General features: G+C 39.0%; 1 protein-coding gene across 3 annotated transcripts in view; it reads right to left on the bottom strand.

Moving 5' to 3' along the window:
* SUPT3H (SPT3 homolog, SAGA and STAGA complex component) overlaps positions 1 to 18,947 on the bottom strand; it is a 537,375-nt gene that overhangs the window by 100,378 nt on the left and 418,050 nt on the right. For all 3 annotated transcript variants that reach the window (XM_049652810.1, XM_049652809.1, XM_049652811.1), the window contains 3 exons: positions 6,770 to 6,845; positions 1,683 to 1,795; positions 293 to 400 (listed from right to left, as the gene is read on the bottom strand). In XM_049652810.1, the coding sequence (XP_049508767.1) occupies positions 293 to 400; positions 1,683 to 1,795; positions 6,770 to 6,845 (297 nt within the window). The remainder of the gene's footprint in view (positions 1 to 292; positions 401 to 1,682; positions 1,796 to 6,769; positions 6,846 to 18,947) is intronic.

An 18,947-nucleotide genomic window follows, 5' to 3' on the forward strand; every position in this document is an offset into this window, starting at 1 on the left:
TCACCGCCCATGGAAACGAGGTGAGGTCTACAACTATCCCTCTTTCACTGCAGGGCTAGGGAAGCTAGATAAGGCAAGAAAAAGGTGAGCAAATAATTGTATTAAGTGGCTTGTTAGGGCCTGGAACATAGTAGGAACTCAGAAAATCTCTGTTTGAAAGTTGAGCGTGTTCAGATTCCTGACTGAAGGCTATACATTCCTACATTGTCTTTTTCAAAGAATTACTACCGTAAACACCAGACATGAGAAAAATCCACAGATGTGTCAAAGACAGATTTTTTTTGCTACTCACCTCAGCAGAGTTGTGATACTGAATGAAGGTTGCAGAAATGGCATGGCTGAAGGGGTCTCCGGCCTTGGTTACCATGTCCTGCCTCACAAGAAGAGCCAGGTCCACTAACTAGATCAGAGTAATGAAAAGAAGTCACATCACTGGAAAGAACCACCAATGTCAATGCAGTGGCAAAACTGAAAGCAATCCATTCCAAATGTTACTGATCATACAGTGAGCCTACAAATCTGTATTGTGCACATGAGCATATGCTTTCATTGACTGGAAAATGGACCTATCCATGAATAGAAACACCATAAGAAACTCTTAAAAACTGAGAATAAACTGAGGGTTGATGGAGGGTGGGAGGGAGGGGAGGGTGGGTGATGGACATTGAGGAGGGCGCCTGTTGGGATGAGCACTGGGTGTTGTATGGAAACCAATTTGACAATAAATTTCATATTAGAAAAATGAAATGAATAAACTGGTTAGATATGCTATATTCTAAACTGTGCTTTTATTCTATCAAGAGTACGGATGATTTTTATCCAGTAAAACATAAATGCAATTTAATGCAGCAGGCCAAATTTATTGAATAAACATGTGCTATTGAAAAAAAAAAAAAGAAACAATATATTCTGACTTTCTAGGGGAGTAGTTCTCAGATTGTATTTAATAATCACTAGGGGAAGCATTTTAAAATAGAGATTTCTGGGCTCTAGATACCGAGATTCGAATTTGGTTACGTTTTATTTTCTTTTATTAGTTTCTTTTATTTTTTAAAGTTTATTTATTTATTTTGACGGATTGAAGAGGAGCAGAAAGAGAGGAAGACAGAGAGAATTCCAAGCAGGCTCTGCACTGTCAGCACAGAGTCCGACGCGGGCTCCATCTCACAAACCATGAGATCATGACCTGAGCTGAAATCAAGAGTTGGATGCTTCGACTGAGCCTCCAGGGCGCCCCTCTGGGTTAACATTTTAAGCAAGCAGCCAGGAGAGGCTGATGCTTGTGGTCAAAGGACCATGCTTTGATTCTGGACTCAGGTTTTGGTAAGCACTCAGTAGACTGTACATAACTAGAAAGGTATTTCTCAAAGCTCAAAAATAATCTCTAAACAAGATAGATGTGTCCTTAGAATTCAAGGTTGAGAAAAAGTATGCAGGGATACACAACTTCGGGTTAGGATCAAGTTGTAACAAACAGCCACTTTTACCCTAACACCCACCAGAGTTGAGGATACAAAGAAACATAACTGAAGGAAATTTCAGAAAATGGCAAGATTGCCATAGGATACAACTCATGGCTGTTCTCATTCCTGGAAGAGTAGTGGTAGAGGACCTGATCATGGACAGGGATTAGGAGAAAGCAGTCATGAATGGCCTGCTAGGACAGATATTATAATTCTTACCTGTGCCACAGTTTCATATGCTAAATATGCTAAAATTTCCATAGCGACAACATTGGGTTTTATCTCCATACTGCTGCAGTCCAACCAGTCTCGAAATTTGGAGGCTTTTTTGGCTAGCCATCAAAAAAATAAATATCAAAAATTTAATTTTTAAAGTGTTTTAATACTTCATGTTACCATCACAAAACGGAAATTACATTTGAAAAATAATGCATCTAAAACGCTATGTTTTCGAAGCACTAATGATAGTGTCGCGATATTCAAGCCCCGAGAAATTCCTCATGAATTTGGGTCTTTGCATTTTGTATCCGTGCTACATAACACAGTACACGAGATGACTTAATGTTCAGACCTTCTCACAGTGTCAGAATAAGTCACCGTTGGCCATAGCTCATGTATTAACAATAGTCAAAGGGGTTGCTTGATTGTAACTTTAATTTATGCTTGTGGAAAGAAATTCCTGCAAGAAAGAACCTGTGATTAAAAAAAAAAAAAGAAAACGGGAACGTACAGAAATTGTATTTGCGATACATTTCAAAATGTGTCTATTACTGGAACAGGCTCAAAGTCACAAGTTCAGAATAAAATAGAAAAAGTTTATGCCTGCAGTTACAGAATGAAATAGAAAAAGTTTATGCCTGCAGATGTCCAAATTCTTAAGCCTGACTTTCCGAACCTCCAGACTGATTTCAGCCTGTCTTTATACCAGTGCCTACTGAAATGCCACCTGGCCTTGAGTCAACCCTCTCTCTGTTCACCCCAGCTCCTCTCCCTCTGTGGAATGGCATCCCGCCTCTCTTCTTCACTCACACGGATCCTGCCTGCACTGTGTACTTCCCCACACAGTCATTTACTGAACACTTATATCATCAGATACCCTTTCATATCCGCTTATCATTTCTGAAACCGTATCAGACGATATTTTGCAGGCGAACACCACGCATCAGGTCTCTCTCTCTGCATCCCTAACGGTACCAAGCGCATGAGGAACCTTCCGGTAAAGATCTCTAAACTGCCACCGTGCGAGGCAGAGTCTAACCTGACATAGGGCCTTTATTAGATATTACTAATTTAACCAGTAATCAACAGGGAAGAGAGTGATGGTAAAGAAATCTGTGCTGATTATTCTTTTGGTTAATCTGGTCCCACGGGTCTATTAAAACCCTTAACGGTCACTCAAAGCATGATGTTTGGATCCTTACAGACACAGGCTTCATGAATTCCACATACAGAAGAGTTTTCTTGGAAATAAATCACAGAAGACATGAAGTCTTGCTATCGAAGTGTATATCCAAAGCTGTCAACTGTGGCAGAATTATGATAAGCCCCTCAAAACTATCTCCCCAAAGTAACCAATCTTCCACCTACTCTCTGACATGCAACATTCCAACTAACTAGCGAGCTGCAATAGCTCCCAAACACTTGTGTAACATCTGTGGAATACTTCTGAAGTTCAAGTTAACAGGCAGCAATTTGGCAAAATCAATAAAAGGTACCATATCCACTTCTCCCTTTGACAGGCTGTTAGGAACACAGAAACAGGTATTTTGTGACTATGCTCTAAGCGATTTAAGAGAGGGAAGGGATAATTCCTAGCATTCCATCAGATCTGTCCACCCAAGCAACAGAATTGGTGGCTTCCTCACTAGATTTTAAGCTCTGAGAATGCAGGGATGAGGACCATGTGTCCACCCTGTATCCCCAGCACCTAGAATACGAATAGTGCCTGGCATCCGCAGACTCAAAATAAATATTTCTGGATAAAAACTGAATGAACAAATGAATGAAAGATGATACTTCTTTAAAGGGTAGGGTCTCAACTTTTCCATGTCAAAAAGGTGCACAGAGGTCCCATAAAACCACTGTGGGTTACTGCTATTCCAACAACAGGTGAAGATTCCCTGAGATAATTCCCTCCCTGTCAGCTGCAGAAGGATGGTTTCAGCGACAGACCTTCCCAGGGTATTGCTGGGAAATACCCGCAAAAGAGGCACAGATACCCCCAGTCATGACAGTTTGTTTCCATCGGGAGGTGGGGGGCACCCGAATGAATGAGTTCCTTCACCTTTACTCCTCTTCTCAATGTATCAGGAGAAAGGGTAATCATGGAAATTGATCAACAATTTCAACAGAATCCTGAACAAAGGTCAGAAGTTCCTAGGATTATCAGTCTTCTGTGCTGGAATTAAAATAACTTCATACAGGGAATTTAAGATTAGTTAATTCTCATACACATGTTTATCTTTCTCATCATCGATCACTAGAAAAATTCAAGTTTCTCTCAATATCCCATTCTTGCATCCTATCTCCTTATTTCTGCATACTATCTCCTTATTTCTACCCCAACCGTCTCCCAGTCTTGCCATTCTGATCCTTCCCTTAGTGCCCCCTCTAATGCTCATTCCACTCTGAAGACGTTCTTCTGCGACTTCAATCTCTTCAAAATTACTGCTACTTGGATTAATTGAAAATAATCCTCCTCAGAAGGCCTGGTCCTCCCTGGAATCTTCTGTAGTAGAGATTCCTTCTTTCTTTCCTCCTGTACATATATACTGATCAGCCATGGACTGCCAGCCTCTTCATTTCCCCATATACCAGAGCGCTGGGAGGTCAGACCTTCATTCTCTTAGTTTCTCCGACAGGGAAAACACAGGACAAGTGGACAGAGACTTCTTACCAACAACAGAGACTAAAAGACAATGCTATCCTGTTTTAACAAATAACTACTAGCCCACAATTTCCTACCCGACTAAACTACCACTTAAGTATGAGGGCAAAATAAAGCATTTTTAAGACAAAAATGAGTGCTTTAAGCTCTCACAGAGCCTTGGGAAAAACAAAATTAGGCTGAGAAGGAATGTTTACTAATGATCAACTTAAAAAATTTAAGTCCAGGATGCGTATTAAAAAATTAAGGATAGCAGCTAGAATAATAGAGAATATACACTATACAAACTGTTTGAGGAAACATGGAGTGAAGAAAATCTAATTAATCTGACAGAACAATGAAAAGGAGAAGGAAAAGCAAAATAAAAAAGTAAATTTAAAGCACAAAGACAGCATATATAAACCCAACAGTATAAGTAATTAAACACACATAAGTTAAAATCATCAATTAAAATACAAGCAGACTCTCAGATTGACTAAAAAGAAAATCTACGTATTTGTTTACAAAATTCATATATGAAACAAAAGGTTGAAAGGAAAGGCTTGCAAAAAGATTTATCAATTTATAACTAAATTTAAGCTTTGTGAACTAACGTTCATATCAGATGTTAAGACTTTAAGGGAAATGACTATCTAACTTACATAAATATAAAAACCAAAGTGTTGGTGAATTTGATCAGTATCCCAATTCTGCAACTTACCTTCAGCCTAAAAAGTTATGTGTTAATTTAAAAATGCATCAGTAGTCCCAATCAGTGAATGCCAAGATCAAATATTTATGAAGACACATACAGCTGGATCACAATTCCTACATCTTGGTAATTTATCAGAAGGGTAGAAACGAAAAAAGCCTACCATTCTGACCAGTGTGGGTATTAGTTCTAAATGTGCCAACCCACCTGGACTAAGCATTCCCAACCACAGCACTCTGGCATATAAAACAGAGTCTTGCACTAGGGTTTCATAATGAAGCACCTATGGGCATCATATGAAGAAATATTTTTAAATGCCCAAATCCATCTTCTTTAAAAAAATTAAGCATAATATTATGTCTAAGCTATAAGTATATTCTATAGAAAGGGAAAATATTCATTATTACTGACTTACAAACAAAAAACTGAGTTGTTAAAAGTCCGATTTCCAAACATAAGATGTATTAGGACGCTCCAGTGGCTATCTGTTTTAGTGTGAAATAGCACGCCTGTTCCTTTAAGTGAATTAAATTTAAAATATGATTTTAAAAAATAGTTCAATAGTACTAAACGTTACTTTATAAACTGGAGATTTATACTTATAAAAGACTTGAATGCCATTTTTAAACCTAAAAATTACAATACAAAAACCTCTCATTTGCTGAAATTGCCATGATCTGAAGTGTCATTTACTTAATGCTTCACAGATGTAGGATGCCAAACTGTTAGTCAGACTGCAAAGTATATTTAGTTAGGACAAAAAAGCTCCCAAAACATGTTTTCCTATATTTTACTGACATTTACATGGGACACTGTTGGAAATGTGTCATTTATTTGTACTTGATGATCTATAAATGAAGCTCTCATTTTCTTTTTTTCAAATCAAATGCATTGTTATTATGACCACAGAACAGTTTTTCCATTTAAAGACACCATTGTGTCTATAATCCCTCAGACCAGGGTCATGTGCTCTTCTGTCAGATTTTTAACCGGACTTTTCATCACACTTACTCTTTGACCTTTCCCCCGAGAGTCTTAGTCATGGAACTGTTGTGGTGAGGATGTCTGCTGCACAATTGAGCCCGCTATGTATCATGAGCCTTTCTGTACTTTTAGTAAGCTTGTGTGCAATGACGGGACAGTACTTAATTTATCACTAGGTTATTAGTGTTACAAGAGCATGGACTAATGAATTTGGCTCACACTGAATGCCTGTTACAGCAGGGGGTTACACACAAAAATGGAAGAGACTATTGATACGTTCCTTTGGGGTAATAAGAGTATGCATAAATAAATGGAAAGCCTGGTATTTATTAATATTGGGGGCTCTTAAATGTCATGACTGTGCTACTCCAGTCCATTGTGGGTCAAGTACAATCAGCAATACTAGCGTAAATATGACTAAGAAACTGGAAAAGAAATTAAAGTGGGAACGTTAGAGAAACTGGAATTTTTCTGACTAAAAGTAATGTGAATAATTAACATGGCTCTCTGTATATTACCAGCACCCTTTAAAACCTCTTAAGACTATTAATTACAAAATAGTAGAGTGGGGTAAAACCTTTTATAGACTCCCCTACAATGCAGGGGTTGTTTCTGTAATAGTTATAACTATGCATATATTAAATTCACCAATTTCTAAGGAACGGAGATTGCGTCATACTTTAGTATATCTGTAACACATAATCTCTTAAACATGTAATGAAGCAAAATTAAACATTTACTTACAGAAACTTAATTGTCGACTTTCACAGAATTCTGCATATTGAGCCGAATCCATAATTCGAGTTTGCCTTTCTGCTCTCTAACAGATAAAGAGACACACAAACAATGTTTCAGGGCAAGTAGACCACTGTCTATGTTTTCTTGGCTAAAACGCAGAAATGAAATTCCATTTTTCTTTCTTGACTTTAAGTAAACAGTTTAGCACTACCATAAATATCATGATACATAAAATTATGTTAAGTTAACTGTAGTTTTGAAGCTTGTGTCTTTTGGAAGTTTAAAATACCATTTTCTTCTCCTCTGTTATTGTCATTATAGCCGAAGGAAAAAACCCTAAAGAATCTTACTTCTTAGATTGTGTACTTCTAAATTTTCTTAATCACCATCCATCTAAGGAAAAACCGTGACAAGATGATAACAAATCACACAGAAAAACTGTTCATCATTATTGCCCAACTATTGCCATAGAGCTGGGGATTTGCAATGTTAAAACTGGAGTCAATGAATGGAATCCATATAGCTTCCCTCAGAACACAGAGCCAGAGCTAACAAATCCATATTTTAAACTGCAAAGAAAATAAAGAAAAAGGTAAACACAACACAAAACCTTTAATCTGAGTCCAGGTATGATTCACAGTTTGGTAGCGTTTCATTCGTGGGTTTTTGATTCAGTATAGCAGATGTTTGCTGCTTCATTGTCCCACAAGAGGTAGGATAATTATAATTCACCCATAGTTCGGTGGGAAAGAATATGACCGCTTCCGCTTCCTTGGCAAGGGAAGCATTTTGAAATGAGACAGGCTGGTACTTCTTGGAATGAGATTCTGGCCAGTAAAGGAAAAAAATTCCCTGAGATTTTAATTTTTTTCTGCTTTGGAAGGGCTCTCAGCAAGTTTTCTTTATCACAGTTGGGAGTACATAAGTACCACTGCTAACGTCTGGATGTTTTTATATACTTTTTTGAACTGAAATTATTGTTTTTTCATTTTGTTTGATTTGGGTAGTGGTCAACTGAATTCTGATGATGTATCTGTTGATGGAACGAATAATCGTGTACTAATGCTGCTCCATGCAGAAAAGACAGATGGGGTGGTGGGAGTTAAGGTAAAATTCACCAGCTCCTGTGGTTCTAAGACCACTGACTTTTTTCCCCCTTGCTTCTCTTTTTCTTTTCTTTCCCTCTCCTTTCCTTCCTAATCTCTCCTGACCCCATACATACAAACACATATACGTGCTGACATAAACCCAGACTTCTTTATTTACCCTCTAGGTTCAAGTATCCTTTTTGAACATGTATTAATAAATAGCATCCACACATTATGTACATTATGTGCAGTGCATATCTGAAACATTATGTTTCCTTAAGGATGTATTATTGGGTGAATTTTCAATACTTAGAAGTATTTTTTGATATGTGAATGCCTGATTTGGTTTTGTCCTTTTTAGCGTACCTGACACATGACTCAGTAAATGTTTGCTAATGGACAGTAGGAAATAAGGGAGAATTTTGAATATAAGGTGTTTATTTAAAAAAAGGTTCTAAGGCATAACGCTGTCAGTGTCTGACTATACATTTGTATTTCTAGCTCCGAGAGAATTTCTGACCGTGACAATTAAACAATGAAACCTCTGTGAAATGAACAAATGCTACCATTTTAGGCTACGATCAGGGCAAATGACCATCATCGCCATGATGTGGCTAGTCCTTGATTATCTACGCATTCCTGTATGTCTTCTCTGCTGCTCTCCAGCTAGGCAGCTTCATCCACCCAACACATGCTAAACAGAAAGGACTTAGATAAATAATGGAAAAAGAAAATTCCTAATGGGATTCTTAACCCTAACTTTTCTTCCACCGAGCTGGACAATCAAGATTTGGTTTCTCTATAGATGTTTGCATGGTGGATCATCAAGCATCTGAATATGTATTCCTGGAAACGGAAGTTAGGAACACTCATCCTAAGGGGCTCAGGCTTCCAGGGTTGTGGGCTTGAATCAAGCCAGGCATTTGATGTGAGATCCCGAGCTACATTTAAAAGACACCGGAGGACTTCCAATTATTACAGCTAGCGTCGATTCCTTTTGGACACCTGATTCACGGTCTATTGTCTTTTCTTCATCAAGTATCTTAAGTTTGCTTTCAATTCCTCTAGCACTGAAGCTTTAGAGCCCCATGAAGCTGGCCCTTGGCCGTGAGCAGGAAGCCACCGACCAAGTGCCCAGCATACAGCACACGCTCAGGAAAGAGCAGCTGACTTAACAGCAAAGATGCACAGGCACTACAAAACCATGGCATATCAGAGTTGGAGGACGACTTCAAGTTCACCTTGTTCAAACCCCCTCATCTTAAAGAGAAGGAAATTGAGGCTCAGAGAGAAGTGATTTGTCAAAGGTCATCAAGTTAGTACTGCAGGCCTGGACTGCCAATTCCGGAGCCAGCCTATTTTCATTATGAGAAGTTGTCTCCAACCTATAGCAATGGTGTTACTCCAATATTTTTCTTTGGAATCCTCTAAATTCTATACGTTCCCTTACTAACCCATATCATGTGGCCACCATTAGTAATGTGCTCAAAGTGCTCATGCCCAAATACAATTAAATAAGGTCCTGGGTCAGCAAAGAAGGCATAACCCGGGGATAATCAAGTGCAGAGTGTTCAAACTGTAATGAACCTGATAGTGCACAGGTGTGCTGCAAACACATCACAGGTGTGCAGACATCCTGTTTTCCCCTCAACCTTCTAAATGTGCAGGGGGCTGAGGCAGCAGAACCCCCAGGCCGGTATCTGGTTGTAAGCTGCCTTGTCCATTTACCGCAGTGTGGCATAAAACGATCAATCACTTTCTACGTGTGCCGTGACACGAAAGAGGGTGGGAAGCAGTTGTACTAAAACCAATGAATGTCCCTGAATGTTACGTGACACAACGCACGTGTGCTATTCACAGAATGGTCAAGTGAGCTCAAAATGAAATCAGAGACACCGACTGGCAGTCCAGGATGCTGAGGATGATTCAGATATGCTCATCACGCTAATTTTCGTCTACTCCTCTCTCTTCCCCATGAGTTATTTCAAATAAACTGAAAGAAAGGGACAAATGTGGCCTTATAAAAGGGCCCAAATCTCTCACATCTGATTATATTATCTCTGGTCTATACACTGTCACCTTAAAATCAGGAAAGGTGGTAAATATCTAACCCTCATAGACTCTGTGTTCTTTAAAGATAGTAACCATGTTTTACTTCTCTAATCTCAGCATTGGTCAGTGCTTAGCTTGGATTTACCTGGATCCCAGTAAATGTCACTGGCTAGCTGCATGGGTGGGCAGGCGGATGGATGGATGGATGGAGGCAAAAGAAATGCATATAAATCCTTGTTGCCTGATCTAAAATCAGGAACTGTTAATATTTGTAATCAAGTTGTCCAAATTCCAGAGAGGGTAGATGGCTTTTTAAAGCCAAGGTCCCATAAAAAAAATCGAGACATTGGCCAACTTATTAAATAAGCTGGCTCCAATTTTCTGTAATGTTCTCATTCCACTTGCCCTTCTGCCTCTATTCAGATCACCCATTGCAATCCACGCTTTGAGTGCACACTGACAGTCCTCTTCTATTCCTGGTACTGTAGGGAATCTCCGGAAAAGATGCAAGAGGGAAAATCATAAGCCCTGTAGAACAGCGTGATCAGAAAAAACAATGCTTATTCTGTACAGAGAGCAGCACAATAACCTTTAAAATAAACCGTTGTAAAAGCTCCATTTTTCAGTTGAGGATACTGAGCTCTAGAGAGTAAAAAACAATCTTTTTTTAGAGAAGTAAAAAAAAATAGCTTTTTAAGCATAGAGTTGATAAAGCTAGTAAGTAAAACTTGGGTCCTAGACATCCTCCTGTGAGGTATATCACTGAACAATCATGGCAGGTTAATCACAGCTTTTATTCATCCTGGATATTCTCAAATTACACAATGTGCTCCTGATCTCAGACTGCCACATGGACGTAAGGTCATCTGTGGATTAGTCATGCTCTTGTATCTACAAGTCCAATTTGTTTTCTACTTATCTGTCAATTCTACCCAGTCCTTGGTTTATGGTACATACTAGAGGCTTTTTAAGAAATTAGACCTTACCAGTACTACAATCTAGCAAAATATTCCCACAGAGGGGCATACATGGAAAAATCACTTTTGGAAGAATTATTCCGAACCTTTTCCAAGCACGCAACAATATTCTAAAATTTGACTGGAATGGCTCTTTAAAAAGGTAAGAGAGCATAGTTACGCTAATCGTCATTCATTTCACTACCAAGAAGTTAATAGCCTTTTCTGGCTATTGTCAAACAAACTCAGAAGGCAGAATTCCATGCCAGATGAACTCATTTTCTTGGGTCCTACCTAAATGAAAACAGGGAAGCAGATATCCCTACAGATGCAGTAGCCAGTATGATTCGTTTGCTTGTTCACTACCTTAACAAAACAGGCTCTGAGTATACATTTGTTAATTTAAATTTTCAGTGAGGAGCTCTCATTTCAATGAACATGCAACTGCTTGTGTCCTGGAAAAATATTTTCAGCAGTGACGATCACCATTTGCCCCTGTCTATACCAGTTTGAGGTATGAGGCTGGATTACTTACGCAGCATACAGTTTCATTTAAATTCTCCGCGTGCTTTCACTGAAGCATCCATAAAGGTTAGAGAAACTATGTGCTGGCATATCTCTTGGCGGCTTCTCAAGACACATGACATTTATCTTTCTCCAGCGATACAGAATCACAGAGCATAACTCTGAAACCAAGATGAAAGTTTATCTGCTCTCACTTCCACCTTGGATTTTTAAAAAAATCTTAACTTTGATTACTCTTAGAAGTCTTACCATTGAAACGCAAAGTCCTTTCTGCATGGAAAAGGCAAAGTGCCAATAGCCACTACCAACTACCTCATGTTAAACAGGAATTGGTTGCTGAATTTGAAAACCGCAAATGGCATGGCGGGCAGTAGAATCCAGCAATGTGAAAACATGCGGATTGTGGGATGTGTATGCGTGTTCATGTATGTTGTGGTTCATCTGCAGAATGACATGAATAGATCAGTAAACACCACAGAATGCTAAGAAACTTGGATGCCATATCCCCCACTCACTCTAGATAGAGAAGCGGAGGTTCAGGAAGGTTAAAGGGTTTACCTGGTAGATTTTCCTTACCTCTGCACCCAAGTGCAAAGCTCACCATTTTGGGCCTAGAGTACTGCAACTCATTCCTGGCTGGTTCCTCCCAAATATTTTAACTCTCCCAACCCATCTGGGTACAGCAACTATAAATAAAAACATGGAGCAAAGGCCTTGGCACATAGCAAGACCTTACCATAGCAGGCCCTCCTCTATCCCCACACCCCTTTCCTGCTTCTGCCTCATAAACTCAAACAATGGTTCTCAGCAGATCACTCACTGCATCAAATTAAAGCTCAAATGCTGGGCTTCCAAATACAGCCACAATCTGGTTCGTTCTTTATAGGCAGGCAATGTCCTCACTAAAACCTAACACCTTTGTGGTAGTCAGGTCACCCTTTGTCACATCCGCCATGTTGCTGTCCCGTGCGCCTCCGCCATGACTGTGCTGTCCATCTCCCCCCTCTTCCACAGGGCATTTAGCTCCTTCCCCTTCCGCGTGGGCACCACCTTCCCTAGGAAGTTTTCCCAAAAGCTCCCAGGTCACACTGATCTCTCTCCTGGAACATTTGTTCTTCTAGACAGTATTACACCCCTGCACTTTCTACGTGCTCTACTTTTGTTTCCCCTCAAAGGTTGTAGCTGCGAGAATGTATTTATTATTCACTGAAAAAAGCAAGCTGAAAACTGAATTGCACGTATCTTGATCCCGTTTATGATTAAAACACACACACGTGTGCAAACGTCTGGAAGCACATACATTATATTTTCGTAGTATTTATCCCTGGGGGTAGCATTGCCGGTAAGTTTTACTTTTTCAGTCACACATTTCAGTATTGTTTTAACTTTTCCTTAGGTGAATGACAGTAAGAAAAAGCATTTTTAAAAACGAAGAGAATTTAAATGTAAAGAAATTCCTCTTGAGTTAACTTTGCTTGGCCTACTGGGGGTCATGAAGTAAATGTCCACACACACAAAAATAATCAAAGCAGTTATTCAAGAGGCAGAAAATCACAGAGAAACAGCATAGGTTTGGATATATGTTCTCACAGAGTGAGTGTGAGCAAGAGGGAGAAAGGAGAATGTTACTGAATTAATTAGGGAGCCAACTCAAAATCCTGATTGTCTCTGAATTATACAACTGAATACAAATACAATGTATTTTCTATTTCATAGCCTGAAAAATGAAATTTTCCATTGGTGCTAACTTGTTCTCCCTGCATGATTTTCATAATACATCAATTTTGTGTGCCTAAGGTATTAAGAATATATTACAATAATCACGAGAGGTTTCTTAAAGAAGTAGCTATAGACTTAGGAGAACGTTCAAGGGACTTAAAAGGGATTTTGAGCTAAAAATAAGTGAGTAATTCCCAGTGAGTACAAAGCATCAGTGATTGAGAAATACACAAAAGGATATTTGTCACAGTAGTTCATAATAGAGTTGTTTCAAAATATTGAATTTTTAGGGGCGTTTATACTGTATGGGTCTAGATACATTAATTAATGTGACCACAGTTTTTTCTTTTCCATATATTCTAAACTATCAAGAATGAGCATGAACTGGTTATAAGGAAAATACAGTTGTTATTTAAATAGTGCTTTTAAAATCAGTTGAATGTTTACAATTTTTAAATCTGAATTTATTAAGCTAGTAGTGAGGAAAATTACACACAATATATTATTTCCTATCCTGGGATAAAACGTGTGCTAAGAGACGTATTTTTTTCCCAATAACTTAGTGGCACACAACCACACAATTCCACGTTTAGCTGTAAATCCTCATGCAGTGTTAGGACTAATTCTTACTAATGTTTCCCCCGAAACTGTAAACATGCTCTGTAATAACTAAGTTGGCAAATAATATAAAAAGCTATGTGAGTTTCTGCCCAAACTAGTTCTTTGAAGGAACAGAAGAAGACTAACCTCTTCTTTGTTTTCCTGATTGAGGATGCTGTAACCCTTTTTTGTGGCTTTTATGTGGCTGTACATCCAAAAGTGAACACACTAAATGAATACATACAAGCTCTTTAGGTATCCTGAAGAACATTCCTAAAAATTCTCATCGGTTTATGTACTATGCAGATGAGTCGACACGGCTTTAGAGTCTAGCAAATATAGAAGGATATAGTTAAATATTTCGGCTATTTAGCTAAACTTTTACGACACTGCCTGGAAAATGTGCATGTAAAGCCACTGTTGAACAAAACGTAGTTCATATTTTCTCTTTAACCTTGAGCTGGAGCTGTAGACCTTTCCATTTTCATTTAGCAAGATCAAATTCTCAAGCAATCCAATGCACATATCGAATGGAGGCTGGCTTCGCTTACACAGTGGGAAAGTTTGGCACCTTTAAAATAAAATCCTGTGAAGGAGGAAGCCTGTCAGTGCAACATGGCTCTCATCCTCTTCAAGGATACGTGGAACTCTAACAGAACAAGGAAGGGCCCTGCTTGGAATCTCCCTTTGTTGCTACTATATGATACATCCACGTTTTTTTGATAAGGATTTTTGCATGTGAAAATAAAATTTTTACCTTGTGTTACTTCATCCATTAATTCTAAGTTCCATAGCTCTACCATTAAAATATATCTGGAATAAACCACTTTTCACCACTTTCCACTTCGCTGCTACTATTCTGGTCCAAGCGGTCATTATCATCATCTCCCCTGGATTACTGCAATAATCTCCTAATGGGTCTTCCTGCTCCCACTCGTCCTTCCCAACCCCTGCCAGTTCATTCGCCACACAACAGCCAGTGTGATCCTTTAAAAGATGAAAATCGGGTCATGCCATTTATGATTAAAACTGCCAGTGGTGTCTCATCCCCCCCAGAATGAAACTCAAAATTCTCAGAATGGCCTGCATATCCCTACACAGTCTTGTTCCCTATTACCTGTCTGGTCTCATTTCCTATCACTCTCCTCCTCACTTACTCCACATTCCAGCCCACTCGCCTATCCGCTGTTTCCCGAAAACGACAAACATATTCCCATCCAGGAGCCTGTGCATTTGCGACACCCCTGCTCTATCTTCACCCCACATCACTGGCTTGCTCACTCATTTCTTTGGGTCTCTGTTCACAGGCCCCCTTCTTAGAGAAGCTGTTGATGACCACTATATATAAAACAGCAGCTCCTGGCAGGGTACTCTCTATTGCCTGGCTTCATTTTTCTTCATAGCTCTTACTATTTATCATCTGCCACAATGATAGATGTATTTGTGGCTTATCTGTTTCTCAACTAGAATACAAAGCTCCTCAATGGCAGAGATTATGCCTATTTCACTGACTGCTAACCCCCCAATGAGTTGGATACAGAGTAGGTGTTTCATAAACATTGGTGGAATTGAATATATATATGTATACGTATATATATGTATGCATATATACGCATATATATATATGCATATACATATGCATATATATACATACATATGCGTATATATGCATACATATATATATATTCTTCCTACAGTCTATATATGGAAAGGTTAATATCTCTAAGGCAAGGTTTCTCAGTCCTGGCACTACTGACATTTCGGGCTGAATGATTCTGTGCTGTAGGGACTGTCCTGTGCACTGTAGGATGTTTAGGGAATTCCTGACTTTTACCCACTAGATGCCAACAGCTTCTGCCTGATACTTCCTGGGTTATGAAAAACAAGATGTCTCCAAATATTGCCAAATGTCCCCTACAGGGCAACATCACACCCAACTGAGAACCACTGGTCTAAGAGGAAGAAGACCTACCATTGGTTGCCTCCCTGCTACGTGTCATGTGCTGTGCTTGGTCATTAACATTATATCTTTTAATTCTTCCAATAATCTCAATGGGCAGATATGATTATTTTTAAAATGAAGAAGCTATGGCTCAGATGTTAGATAACTTGTCTAAGACTGCACATCAAATAAGGTTGCTACAATCTCAAACCAGGTCTGTCTTACTCCAAAGTCTACGCTCTTTTTCCTATGAATCCTCACAAATGAAACTGCTGAAAGCAGAGATACTTTGATAGAGGCGAGGGAAGCGGATGCACAGTCTTCCAATTTTCCTTGTCTTCTGAAAGATATTCCTCAATGAAATAAAAATTGCAGAAATCTGTGCTCTCCTATTGTATCTGCCTTTCAAGGAACAAGCACTGTGCTTCTATATCTGGTTTTAGAACTGAGGCCATTTCAGACACGAGATTCCTAGGAGGACCATGATACTGAATGAACTAATCCCCACGCATCGGTCAGAGTGATCTTTTAAAAATGGAATTGTGTTGTGTCATTTCTATCAAATCCCTCTTTGGTTTTCATATCATGGACTGTGGCAAAAATGACAGGTTTACCTGAGAGGCATATATGAAAGAAAGAGTGCTCCTAAAATACAGATCACAACACAGGCTGCTACTTCTAGCCCTCCTGACCCAGTGCGATAGGCCCCGCCCTCACCTCCCAAAAGAACCCTCCTCCCTATCCCAAGCCACACTATTGCTGCCAGAAACACTTAGGAGCAGCAGAACTACCTGCCTCAGTGATGGATCAGAACAACCAATTTAAAGTCCTGTTGCACTGTTGGTGGGAATGCAAACTGGTGCGGTCACTCTGGAAAACAGTGTGGAGGTTCGTCAAAATATTAAAAATAGAATTACCCTATGACCCAGAAACAGCACTGCTAGGAATTTACCCAAGAGATACAGGAGTGCTGATGCATAGGGGCACATGTACCCCAATGTTTACAGCAGCACTTTCCACAAGAGCCAAATTATGGAAAGAGCCTAAATGTCCATCAACTGACAAATGGATAAAGAAGATGTGGTTTGTATATACACATGGAATACTACTTGGCAATGTGAAAGAATGAAATCATGCCATTTGTAGCAATGTGGATGGAACTGGAGGGTATTATGCTAAGTGAAATAAGTCAGGCAGAAAAAGACAGATACCATATGTTTTCACTCATATGTGGATCCTGAGAAACTTAACAGAAGACCATGGAGGAAGGGGAGGGGGAAAAAAAAAGTTACAGAGAGGGAGGGAGGCAAACCATAAGAGACTTAAATACTGAGAACAAACTGGGGGTTGATGGGGGGTGGGAGGAGAGGGGAAAGTGGGTGACGGGCATTGAGGAGGGCACCTGTTGGGATGAGCACCGGGTGTTGTATGGAAACCAATTTGTCAATAAATTATATTTAATAAAAAAATAAATAAAATATAAAAAAATCTAGATACAAAAAAATAAACTCTTCATTATCTATAATTTATGTTGATACTCCTCAGCTCTCAGTTCAGAAGATATTTTAAAAATTGGCAATTCACATAGTAAACCTTAATCATTCTAACTGAGAAGGTAGCTTAGCAAGATGGTCAAATTATTCATTTAGGAATCTTCCATTGAAGAAAAATACTGCTGTAAACAAACTCTGAAATAAAGGGGGACAGCAAAAAAACATGTTTTAACAGTAAATCTGAATCACGCCATGTTTTAAAAATTCATAAAGGAGAAAGATGAAATGATGAAAAGATGAATAATGGGATCTCTCACATTATGCACCAGTGAAGAAATGAAGTCACCCATCTATGGAAAATTCTCAAGGGACTATATTATAGAGGAAAAATAGGCTTTTACCACTGGGTACCATCTGAGTTAAGATTAGAAACAAAACAAACCAAATTAAATTGTTTATTCCTTACAGAGAATGCCCTTAATCATTTTACAGCTGAAGTTTCTTTTCTCATAACTGGCTGAGTTGTTTTCATGAGTCAGAAATGAACAAGTTCATCAATAGAAGTCTGCCACAGAGACTGATCTGGCTGAAAGCACGAGTTAACACAAAACAAAGAAAGAAAATGATTTCCTGAGTATGCCAAGTTTTAATCACTGAAAAAAAAAAAAAAAAAAAACAGCCAGCAATGGACTTGACTAAATATGGCTACAGTGCCATTCAGTAATCATAGCTATTGAAATTGCTTTTGCTTCCAATGTAATAAATGAAAATTTCTAAATGGTTAGCAGGAAAAAGCAAGAATGTCTACACGTTCAGAAAATTAAGGTCTATTTCCCATTTTTATCTTTAAAAAGTCTACCCAATGAATTTAAAAAAGAAACAAAACCAGAAATCATCTCGGAAGTAACTGTGCTTTCAAAATCTTTGAAAAAAGTACTAGAGGGAGGGACTTCTCTCCTAAAGCAGCCCTGTTTGTACTTGGATTCAGTATTTCAAGCAGCCTGAACACTATGACAGCCTCTTGGGCTTCAAAGAATGCAGAATAGCGAAATCCCTTGGAATCATAAATGTAAAACCTATAATTATGGTTATTTAACAAAATGGTTTCTGTTAAGATATTTGATGATGAAATTCCCATCCTCAGATGTCAGTGCCCAAATTTTAATCAGCCTTTACTCATAAGTAAATGTATTCTAACTGTTATTTGATTAAATGTCAGTGGCCATTAGGCCCAGCTCTGAAGTAAGAAGGCTTACAGAAGGCATGCCACAGAGGGTGTGGAATGGATTATGTAGAAAGACGCAGAAAGGAGAATTGCTTTTAGTAACTTCGTGATGTGAGGCAGTGTTTCACCTTAAAGTAACCACAAAAACTTTAAAGAGGCAAAGGACAACAGAAGGGAAGATCAGAGGTGGTAAAGTGGGTGGTCAAGGGAGGGAGAATCACAGCACAGACAGAACAGCAGCACTTTTGAGTCTTATGTACGTTGCCTTACTTGTTGGCCCTCTCTGCAACCCTAAGGGGTAGGAAGATCAGCTATTATCAACATCTTCCTTTTGTAGACAAAGAAGCTAAAGCTTGCCGACTCTGTGGCTTTTTAAGAAAGCTTATTTTGAAATCAGTTTAATTTACATAAAATTTGCAAAATTAGTGCAGAGAATTCGGTGCACTCTTCACCCAGCCTCACCACCCCCAACCTCTCCTGATCCTTTCTGATCTGAGAAGCCATGCAGGGCCGGTCATATGTTTAGCGCTTGGATGAGAGTTTTTGTGGCTTTTCATCAAGGCAGGACATATTGCTAGAACGAT

The sequence above is a fragment of the Panthera uncia genome (genome assembly GCF_023721935.1).
Source record: "Panthera uncia isolate 11264 chromosome B2 unlocalized genomic scaffold, Puncia_PCG_1.0 HiC_scaffold_24, whole genome shotgun sequence".
NCBI classification, from domain to species: Eukaryota; Metazoa; Chordata; class Mammalia; order Carnivora; family Felidae; genus Panthera; species Panthera uncia.